The 11418-nt window shown below is 34.8% G+C and overlaps 2 protein-coding genes across 2 annotated transcripts; both read right to left on the minus strand.

The window, feature by feature from the left end:
* Positions 1–1127: 1127 nt before the first annotated feature.
* LOC117634442 (U-box domain-containing protein 44-like) lies at positions 1128–6275 on the minus strand. The gene is made up of 4 exons (XM_034368561.1): positions 6111–6275; positions 3961–5336; positions 3289–3610; positions 1128–2862 (listed from the first exon to the last, which is right to left on the minus strand). The coding sequence occupies exons 2-4, from the start codon at positions 5188–5190 to the stop codon at positions 1367–1369; spliced, it is 3048 nt and encodes a 1015-aa protein (XP_034224452.1). The 5' UTR covers positions 5191–5336; positions 6111–6275; the 3' UTR covers positions 1128–1366.
* Positions 6276–8105: 1830 nt separating this feature from the next.
* Positions 8106–9255, minus strand: LOC117634446. Its single transcript, XM_034368574.1, has 2 exons — positions 8990–9255; positions 8106–8584 (listed from the first exon to the last, which is right to left on the minus strand). The coding sequence occupies exons 1-2, from the start codon at positions 9116–9118 to the stop codon at positions 8483–8485; spliced, it is 231 nt and encodes a 76-aa protein (XP_034224465.1). The 5' UTR covers positions 9119–9255; the 3' UTR covers positions 8106–8482.
* Between the last annotated feature and the right edge of the window lie 2163 nt (positions 9256–11418).

Genomic DNA, 11418 nt, shown 5'->3' on the forward strand with positions numbered 1-11418 from the left:
AAAGAACTAAAGAAAATGAATTACAAATATAAAATCTCATTTTTTGTTTAGAATTTATAATTCTATAGAATTTTCTTCTATATACTATATAATATATAATAATATACTATAATAATATAGTATATATTAGATACTATATATTAGAAATAGAAAATAAAAATATATAAAATCTATATTATATATATTTCTATATAAATTATATATTATACATATTATCTATATAATAATATGCATATTTATTAGTAAATTTTATTTTTTATTATATAATATCATTTTTTTATTTTTTTTATTTTTTTATTTTATTTTTAAGGTTTTAGGGCTATACGGACTCAAACCTTAGACCTTCTCGGTAAAACAGATCAAACTTATTATTATCAAAATGATTTGAACTGTTTCAAAGACCCAACATGCATTTTTTTGCATTGGGCTCTTTCATTAATTGATATAAATATCGGCTACTCTACCATATTTTTTATTGACAGAAAGATAAAAGAATGGCTCCATGACTTCTTGTATCACAGAAAATCCAAGAACCCATTATTTGAATGAAATAAAATCTATGGGACAGAGATATAAATAGATCCTTATTATCCACGATCGGATTATATTTATTTGATACACTGTTGTCAATATGAATGTTGAGAAAAAAAATACAAAAGAGAAAACAAATTATAAATCTAACTAACAATTAAAATTTCAATCAATTTTAATTAAAAAAAACTAAGTTTTGGGTGGAGTTAATTTTTTTTAGTAAGCCATCAAATTCAAAATTAACATTAAGTACTCTTTTCTATTCATAATTAAATTATTTGAAAAACGCAAAGAGTCTTGTAGTCGTCATTATTAGTATTATTATTTCATCACTACTATAATTATATTGTACAAAAATAGGTGTACTTGATTAGTTTGAAGCTTTTCTTTTGTGTGTAAAACAAATGTTAAAAAATCGTCGTTAAATTCTTATATAAACTCAAAACTCCAAGAAACTAGCCCATGAGTTCTAACTCAAATATTGGTGCTATTTGGTTGAGCTTTAAAACATGTCCCATATGCACATGTTATGTTTATGTGTTTATATGAGAATTTTGATTAGCATGCCAATTGACAAATTCGAGTGTAATGGCATGGTGCTCTAAATGATGATTTTATAAGCATTGTGCCTGAAATGAAAACATAACTGTACATTAAAATCTTTTGCCCACCCATCTTGACCAATGTATACTGAAAGTTCCAAATCATGTATACTAAACCCTATATGAACTGAGATTGATGTACTAAATTTCCCAACTTGATCACTGTAATCACAATTCTCAAGCAAAGTTTTAAGTGTTTTTTTTCTTTCTTCCTGATCTGATAAGCAGAACTTTTAGCCATACAGCCCAGGAATAATAGATGTAGATGATCTTGAATAACGTTCAAGGAGTGACAAGACCCTGGCAGCCTTCCTCCTATGACGACCATCCTCATGAAAATTACTGCCAGTTAGACCAGCAAGACTTAATCTGGCAGTTGATCCATAAAATTCAACCATCTCCTTTGACAAGAAAACCTTTTCAAGTAGACTCAATGCCTCTTCCTTGAGAGAATCTGTTCCCCAAGTCAAGATCTCCAATGTAGGCTTTATGGCATCAGCCTCATGCAAGACATTGGCTCCTCTTTGAGGAGAGGCTTCAAGAACCAATGTGGAGAGAGTTTGAATTGCTTCGATGGCAGTTTCGTAAACCTCCCCGGATAAGAGCCTTACCAAGTCAGGCAAAGCTTTTGCTTCCAATACACAAAATGTGGAAGTGACACTGCAGGTGCCACCATGTGCTTGGCAAACAGGAGCACCCGATGGCTTGAAACACCAGCATCCGGATGGTTTGGACACAACAGCGAGCTTTTGACTGCTTGTGGAAAGATTCCCAATCAGAGCTGCAGCTCTTGCCTTTGCAGTCACTGAGCTGGACCTGAGAAAGTTTACAAGCAAAGGGTATGCTCCTCCTTCAACCAGTATATGCTGCGACTCCAGGTTTGTGGGATCTGTGAACCTAAAAAGAGCACTTAGAGCATTTTCCTTTGCTTTCATGGTCCCTGTTCTTAAAATGTTTATGATTGCAGTATGTCCATCCAATTCAATTAACTTCGTAGTTAGTGATTTTTCTGATTTCGGCAGATTAGCCAATATGCCAGCAGCAGCTATCTGTACATCATCCTTGTCATCATTCTCAAGAAACCCCACCAAAACCTCCAGCCTTCTTGGCTTGAGAAGGTACTCAACAACCCCCTCAGGCTCGTGCTGGGAGAAGAGGAAAAGCAAACTTATTGCAATCTCTCGAATCTCAGAGTCGGAGTCATCAAGAAGAGGAAGAACCAGTGATATGGCATCGCCAGTGACAACCGCCTTTTTAACCAACCCTGCATCAAACTTGCAGATTCCAAGTAGTGTGAGCAAGGAAGGCCTCCGGACATTGTAGGCCAATTTGGGATTCTGTTGTAACGAAATCAAATTGGTGAAAATTGGCTCTAACTCGAGTTGGCTCCCATTTTCATCAACAAAGAATTTAACCCCATCAGCATCAGAAGCGAATTTTTCCAGGATTTCATAACATTTAACAACAATGATTGAGCGAACATGGGGAGAGAACGCTAGTTTTAGAACAAGATGAACCCCACCAGAAGCTGCAACCAGCTCTTTGTTGGTATTGCAACTTGACAATTCAGCTAAGGCAGATAAGGACAACTGTTTTGCTTCAATATTGCCAGATGCCATTTCAAGCAAAGGAGGTATAACCCCTTCCTCACCGAGGAGCTTCAAATTTGAGTCGACCAATTCCATGTTAACAAGTGTTCTCACCATTGATAACCTTGAAGTTTCAGGCCCTGAAAACATTTAGAATGACAAATTGTATCAACTAATCTTCGTTAAAAGGATTATAGGCAATTCAGAATTACAGCTTTATTTCATGCAGAGGACATGACATATCTCATTTAAACACTAGAGAATGAGACTAAATGTTAAAACATCTGGCCATACACTCACACATAAAGGAAAAGCTACTAGTATATCTGACTATCATGGAACGAAGTGAATCCACGGTGTCCTAATAGGCTTGTAAATAAGCACACTGACTAGTAGATTTCCTCAATATCTTTTTTCCCCTCAAATTCAGTTATTGTTTCTGGTAAGAATAATGTAATAAAAGGAATTTGAGATCTACTGATTACATCCCTCTTTTCATTCTTTTATGTGACTGAAGGAATTGAATATAAAGAAATTTTATAGTCCTAGTAAATGAATCCTCTTACCATGAACTATGCGATCAATAAGTGGCTTATACCAGCCAGACTTAGCTGCACAAGAAATGTTTTCCTCATCTATGTCAAAAAGTTTCATCAAGATTTTCTCTGCAATCTCAGCTGACTCCCTGACAGTACCCTTTAAAAGGGTATAAACGAGGAAAAGAATTGTACTGCACTGTTGAGAGAGTTTCCTGCAGACAGACAAATTCCAACCAGATCTGTCTTGCAACAATTCATATAGCAATTCAATTGCAGCCTTTGAGATGCTTGAGTCACGGCCTAAGCAGGGAACAATGTGATCCCACCCCTGGGATTCAACCACTTTTTCCTAAAAGATTTTTTTCAAAAGAGATTTAGAATACTCCAAAACGTTTCGTATATTTTCAGGACATAAAAAAGCACATTGAAACCTTTTATTTTTTAGTAAGGTCAACAAGAAAATTGAATCATCAAGTAATTTTTTTTAAGGGTTGCATTCGTTTTGAGAAGGATTAGAAACATGAAATTCTACAACAACCGTAAAACAATTCATAGCTTCGTAAAACTATGCAATAATAGATTGTAAACCCAACAAATTCAAACAGTGGGAGTAAAATTAAAAGAATCAAAGAAAGGGGATCTTTCTTAGTTTGGTTTTTTTTTTCTTCCATGTATACAAAGAGTACCGAAGATGCTTACCTTGTTTCTTGCATGCCCTTCTACAATATCCTTTAAGGTGATCAAAATCTTCCTCTTCACATCTCTGTTGTGAGAGTTTCCAAGGATAGAGATTATAATATCAGTGAGCCCTTCAATCATAATCCAGTCCTTGTTAATAGAATTCTCCCGCATAAGATCTTGCATTTGGCTTAAGGCATCTAACATGGACGTGTCAACACCTGATAACAACTTTGCCTTGGAAGATCTTATCTTGAGGCAGTAATTAAGTTCTCGCCACTCTTCTATTGATTGCCTCAATGGAAGGTTACTTCTCCATTTAGTATCTTCAAGAACCTCATGTGTTTCTGGGTCAGTTCTCTTTTCACTGTCAAACCAAGCTATGATGGCGGCTCTCTCACATGTCGTACCAGTGCAAAGGCTGACTGGTTCAACCATGACAGTTCCTTTTATACAGCAAATAAAAGGCTTAAGCGGTTGAATATACTCTTCACTAGTGTCATATCTCTCTATGGCCTGAACACGCTGCTTGTATTGCTTCTTGACTTCTTCATAATCCCTTGCAGCATCAGCTCGAGAGAGCAGCTCAATAATCTGCTCTAAGAAGAAAACTTCAGCTCTTTCCTTCCTGCTGGCAGCTTCTTCTTTCTCCTTTCTGAAATCTGCCAGCTCTTTGCTTATCTCTGAGGGTTCTAAAGGCACTCCAACTGCCATAGCTATTTCTGCAAGCATGTCATTTGCAAAACCCTGGTCAAGGGTCTGATCTTTAAGACCCTGGTTTAGCTTGTCAAAAACTTGGAGCTGAGACTGGGAAGCCTCAAATTCCACTCTTTGCATCTCATTCTGTAACCTATTCACCTTATCAGATATCCCCGATAAAACTTCAGTATTTGCCAGGGATAGAGCAGCCAATGACCTACCAATATCCCTGGTAACGTCTTGTACCTCCTTGACTATGTGTCGGCACTTGACAAGCAAGTAGAAACGAGCTCGATTTTTGTACTTCTCAACGAGACTGTTAGCCCTTTTAACATCTGTTTCAAGGGACTCCAAAGCAAGCCTAGCAGCTTGAGAATCATTCAGTTCTTGATGCTGCAATTCTTTTAAGACCAGTTCAATGTCAAACAAGTGCTTTGACAGGACCTTGAAACTCTCTTTTTCGAAAACATCTTTAGCAGCATGAGCTGTTTTAATGACCTGGTTTGTTAGCACGGCCAAGATGGTCCCAATAGGTATAAGCTCTAATGCCATTCTAATATTCTCTGCCAAATCCTTTATTAGAACAGAAGAAGGATTTCATCTACTGCCCGTGAAATGAAGACTAGATCAGTTAAGCGTATTCCCTGGTTGAAGTACTTTCCTATTTTTATTGCTCCTTCTGACCATCGAACATCTAGCTATAAAGACAGAAAAACGAAGAATCAGCTTTATCCAGTAAAAGGGGATGGAGAAGAGAAGAAAGAGATTAATTTAACAAAGCGAAGAAGATGAAATTGTACAAATTTAGAGCAAATTATAGATAATAATCTCGTTCATAAATAAAGACACACAAATGTTCATGTATATCCTCTATATTGCTACAAATTTCGGGAGCGAAGAGTTACCAAATCTTTAATCTCTTTTGGGAAAATACACACACACACACACACCAATCAGCATACTAATTGGTGAAGGACAGAAATTTAAACCACAATCCAAACTACAATGCACAAGCAATCTTTCCATTTTAAGCTTTGTTAAATCGAAGGAAACTAAAAGCAAAATCTGTTCTCAAACAACTACGAAAGCATGAACAAACAAAACCCAGAAGTTCAATGATTTATAAATTTAAAGTTAAAATTAATCATAGTGAGAAAACCAAAATGCCTGGTTAAATCACTGATAAAAGGTATAAGAAAATCAGAGATAAATAATTCCTTGCTCAGACCCCTGCAACAGAGGGAAAAAGTGGGAAATCGGCTAAGCCAGAAAATGCATCTGTGGGTCAGCTCAGGCTAGCTTTCCATCAACGAAGAAACAAAAACCACATAGATTGTAAAACTGGAAAGTACTCTTTTGGCTTATGTTTCTCTCACAGGGTTTTTTGGCAGACAAAAATAGAAAGAAGCAAGAAAAGTAAGCCAGAAATGTAAAAACATGAACAACTCAGAACAAGTAAGGAATTTAGGTACCTGCCAAAAGAGTTCGTCATTACACTTTTATGAGCTACATGCCCTCTTTGGTTTATATCTTGATGGAGCAAAGTGCTCGTAAATGATCAAAGCTTTTGCCCCAGTCAATGCGGCCGGACGACCACCAGGGGGAGGACAGGAAGAAGACTTGAGTAAGTCAATAAAGATTCATTCTGTGCCTCGATAATATTATCATCAATTTCAAAGTAATTAATTCAGACGCGGTGTGGAAATTTGTGTTTTTGACTAGTGACCACTGTTCATTTGGACGTAATACCACGTACTTAAGAAAAGAGCAAGGAAAATTCCACGTACTTAAGAAAAGAGTATTACAATGTAACTTTGCGTTTACAATTTGATATCCGACATCAAATTGTTGATATAAACACCAACTTACTCTTATATTTGTTCTCAACAATATTATTTCGACATATACCAAGATCGAATTTTCCTCGCCATTTCATTAAAAATAAAAGTAGTCAGTATGCATTTGTAGCTAGAAAAATGTAGATTAAGAAATTTTATATCATTGTTGACTCTCTTCCACCAGTAGAATCACGACATTTGTCTATCAATGAACCAAGGTAATCTTTCCTAATAGTATGAGGGCCAGTAGGTTTTGATATAGGAGGAGTTGGCTGAGGGCTCGTGCCTGCAGCCATATTGAAAGGCCTACATTCATTTTTCATTTCTTATTGGCTTTTTATCACAAATGGTACTTGAGTTTTACAAAATTATCACCTTTCGTCTTTAATATTTTTTTGTGACATTAATGATCCTTAAGGTTATCCTGTACATATCAAAATGATCCATGCTGTTAGCTTTCATCAAATTTTCTGTTAAATTATTGACATGGCACATGTGTGGAGCTTAGAGCCACATGGTCTTAAATATAATATAATATTATTTTAATATTTTAAAACTTAAAATTCATGAAAAAAATATTTTAAAGCAACTTAAATTGTTTTATATATTTTTAAATATCTTTCATGCTTTGTTCAAATAGAGAGAGAGAGAGAGAGAGAGAGAGAGAGAGAGAGGAGTGGGTCTGCGAGGGGGGATGGAAAGAGAAAACATGGAGAAGGAGAGAGAGAAAGATATATAAAAAAATACTAGCCTTTTCGTATGAGCTTTCGCGCCTGAGATATATATATATTTAAAATTTTTAAATATATTTTAGAATTAAAAAAGATAATGGGTGGTTGTATTCTATAAAAATAAGATTTATTATCTGATTTTGCTTTTAATTTTAATTTATTTAATATGAAAAATTGTAAATTTACCATATTATCTTCATTTAATTAATAATTTCAATTCTTTTAATGTTTGCATTAACAAATGACATTTTGAATGTTTCACTATTCCCTGCCTTTTGCTTTATATATATAGATAAAAAGATTAAGTTGCTTTTAATTTATAATTTTTTATTACATGACGCTATACCATTGGATGTGTAGGCTTCACAAATGTTCCACGTTATCAACTTAACAAAAAATTTGACGGAAACTAATGGCAAGAACCATTTTGATGTGCGAAGGCGAACTTTAAAGACCATTAGTGTCACAAAAAAAGGTTAAAGATGAAATGTAATAATTTCGCAAATCGCAGGAACTATTTGTAATTATTATAAATAAATAAAAAAGCTTTTTTACTTTTGGTCTGAAGGCCTACATCCAATTTAGGGCAATAAAGATTTTCTTTTCAACACACCCAATTTACACATTCTGTAATCTTAAAAATAATCCTAACCAAAATCATCACTGCCTCCAATATAAACTTTTTTTTTTTTTTAACGAACAGTTTTTCTTTAATACAAACCATATTATATTTTAATCTAATCTAAACTAGGTGGAATTCAAACTCGGGTGCTCAGAAAACTTGGCTATGCCCACGTCTACCCAATATCAATAGTTTTTAATGAACAGCTAAGGCATGAAATTTAACAGTAAATCCAGATTTTCAACCTTCCAGCTTCACTCAAGCACAACCCAGAAAAGCAAACCAAAAGAACTCACTTACAAGTAGATTCCAGCTCCACAAAGAACACGAAAATGAAAGTTCAAAAGTACATGAGGAATATTGTAGATGTTTGGTCACTTTCAAATCCATCCATGGTTTATCACAACATATAATTTACATCCTGAGTCACAAAAGCTCCTTCGTCCTCCACACACAGCATGAAATGGGCAAAGTGGATTTGAAATTTTAAGTAGGATTGTGGAACATTACAAGGCCACACTTGAACTTGAAATAAAACCCACTTGGCCTCACCATTATTTCGACTGAAATCTAAGTGCAAAATCCAACATTTTTTTGTTTTCTCTATAGCAGTCACTTACAAGTTACAAAAGAAAAGAACCCCAAACAAAGCATCAACGGGCATTGTTCTTCCTAGCTAGTTCTCGCGCCATCTCTCTCATTTCCTCTGGTGATGGAGGTCTCGGCGCTTCAGGTGGATACACAACATAAGAATGCTGCAGACCAAAACCTAATAGCTCAGATCATATCAAAATCTATATAAGCAATGCAAGCCCCTTTATGCCATGAACTAGAATATCACATCCATTGCCTCTCGGCTAAATTAAACCACACCATAAATTTCAAAACCAATAAACCCTCTAACAGATTCTACCCACAATATCACCTCAACTTCAAAGGGTTCAATTGAATCACTGCAACATGCTAGATTAATAAAACCCACATCAGAATTCAAGCAAAATTTTCAATATGAAACAGATTTTTTCCCTAATGATACTGCAATATCAGATCTCTCTTACCTCAACTTCGAACAATTTGAATTCACAGCTTGCTCCGTTATACATAAAAAAACTAATACTAATACAAAACCAGTAACACAGAGAGAGAGAGAGAGAGATTACGTTTCCCATGAATCTCTGGAGATTCGTAGTGTTGTTGGCGAAGGTGTACATAAGAACGATGGGGACGGAGACGTAGAGCCCAAACTTTGCGATCTCTAGAATTCCCTTTGAAGTTCCCAGAGAAGACATGTTCCCTAATCAATCAAAGGCCACTCTCACTGTTCGGTAACTGAAGTTTCAGCTCACAAACCCTAGAAAAATGATCCACCTTCTCAGAGAGAGACGAGAGAAGAGAGGGATTTAGTGAGTGAAGTGTGCGGATGAGGGACTTGATACGTGGAACGTTTTTGTGAGCTACGAGTCAGTGTTTGTAGAATTGGGCCGGGCTTGTTTCGTTTCGTCTTTCTGTGGGCTTTGCAATTTTTTTTATTATTTATAAACATTAATATTGAAGTCTCCCAAACCAAAGCTTGCAAGTCAAATTCAGTCCCCAATTTGACATACAAATCAAGAGCACACATTTGAATATTGTTGGAAAATAAAAATTAAAGAACCCTAGTGAGAAATATCATACCACAAAGAGCTTGTTGGGAGAGGAATCGTGCGGATATGTGAGAAAGAAGATGAAGGATAATCAAGGTAAATTGTTTAAAGTTAACATGGACATTGTGGGGATTTTAAAAAAATTCATTAAACATTATCAGCTCTCATTCCTCTTTTCGCAAAAGCGGAAATACAAAGTTATTCTTGAGCTGATTCTCCAAATGGATGTGACTTACAGTGATTTCTTATAAAAAATAAAAAAATCTCCTTCTTTACCAAATGGTAAGTTTTTGGTCTTCAAGCAGATGATGTAAAGAAAAGTACGAGTGTGTTGAAAAGAATCTGTATCGTCCTAAATTGGATGTAGGCCTTTCAGTCTGGGCTGCAGCCACTAGCCTTCATCCAGAGTCATTAAGAGATATGACCTCACCTAAGGGCTATATATAAGCCATCACTTTAGAAATCTTGCCCTCAATGAAATCCTCCTATATCAAAACCTACTGGCCAGGCAAAGCCCCCTCAAACTATTAGGAAAGAAGCCTTTGGTTCATTGAGAAACAAATGTCATGATTCTTCTGGTGGGCAAGAGAGAGTCAACAACAATACAAAAAATCCTTGTCTACATTTTTCCAGCTACAAATGTATACTAACTTTTTATTTTTAATGAAATCGCGAGGGAAATTCGATCTTGGGATATTTCAAAATAATATTATTAAGTCCTAATTGGTATTGACTATTTGATGTCGGATATCAAATTATAAACGGAAAGTTACATTGTGTACTCTTATTAAGTATGTGGAATGTACATTGTGACTTTATGTAACCTACCTTGGGTAGTGGTTTAGAGCAATTGAGTCCTAACATTTACGTAGTGTGCATGAACTTAATATATTATTGCTCCTAGGAAAGGTCCTTTAAAAAAAAAATTCCTAACCAAAATCATTATTGCATCCAATATAAATCATTTTTAACCAACCGATAAGGCACAGTAAAGCCAGATATTGAAATCCACCTTGCTACTTCTACATACTCACTCAAGCACAACTCAGATATTGTAACATACTAACATGTTTGGCCACTTTTCAAATACATCCACGCTTTTATGATATTAAAACAAACATAATTAATTTACATTGCATCCTGAGTCACAAAGAATCTCATATTATACTTAACCAAAATAATGTAATATGTAGGATAAACTAATAAATTTCTTATTTTGTTTACATATGTTATAAATTAAGTTAATTTTTTCAATAATCTCTAATCTAAATTTGGGATAGAAGTCATACATTTTGATAAGATTTATTTATTTATTTTTAAGACTTAGAAAAAAAATATTAAAAAATATTTCTATAAAAAATAAAAATAAAGCCTAGCATGTTAGCAGGGGCGCCCCTGGAGTGGCGCAAGTGGTGCCACCGCACAGGGCCTCCGATTCTTAAGGGCCCCCCGAAAAAAAAATTCTTTATATTATATATATTAATATTATAGGAATTGTATATATAATATAGCGTGCTAGATATTTGTACAAGGGTGTGTCTGGTGGAGTTGGCTCCAGCGTTTCTCCATTTAACGTAGCACCAGAGTTCGATTCTTGCTGAAGTCGGTCTATATATGCTGTTTTTATATTATTTTTGCATTATAACTAAAAACTTTACATAATTAATAAATTAATAAATAAATGAAAAACCAAAAACCCTTGAAATAAAAGGAAACATCGAAGCTAACCACAGGAGGAGGAGTATATATATATATATATCCCCCAAACACTTTCTACTCCGATCATTCTTTTAAAAAAAATTTTAAAAAAATTTCTCATCTAAGAAAAGTACTTTTTTCATTCAAAACAAAACAAAAAAAACTTCATGGCTTTTTAAACTCTGATTTTCTGGTAAGTAATCATCATCATTCATCAATCTATCTTTGGTTCTTTTTTCAATCCTTTG

Source organism: Prunus dulcis, chromosome 1 (genome assembly GCF_902201215.1).
Source record: "Prunus dulcis chromosome 1, ALMONDv2, whole genome shotgun sequence".
Classification (NCBI taxonomy): Eukaryota; Viridiplantae; Streptophyta; class Magnoliopsida; order Rosales; family Rosaceae; genus Prunus; species Prunus dulcis.

What these genes read in the sequence shown, in the direction of transcription:
- LOC117634442 (XM_034368561.1), bottom strand. Translation starts at nt 5,190, where the DNA reads ATGGCATTAGAGCTTATACCTATTGGGACCATCTTGGCCGTGCTAACA. An exon ending in AAGGGCATGCAAGAAACAAG is followed by an intron (nt 3,611 to 3,960) that starts GTAAGCATCTTC and finishes AAAATCTTTTAG; the next exon opens with GAAAAAGTGGTTGAATCCCA. An exon ending in TATTGATCGCATAGTTCATG is followed by an intron (nt 2,863 to 3,288) that starts GTAAGAGGATTC and finishes AAATGTTTTCAG; the next exon opens with GGCCTGAAACTTCAAGGTTA.
- LOC117634446 (XM_034368574.1), bottom strand. Translation starts at nt 9,118, where the DNA reads ATGTCTTCTCTGGGAACTTCAAAGGGAATTCTAGAGATCGCAAAGTTT. An exon ending in TCCAGAGATTCATGGGAAAC is followed by an intron (nt 8,585 to 8,989) that starts GTAATCTCTCTC and finishes TTTGGTCTGCAG; the next exon opens with CATTCTTATGTTGTGTATCC.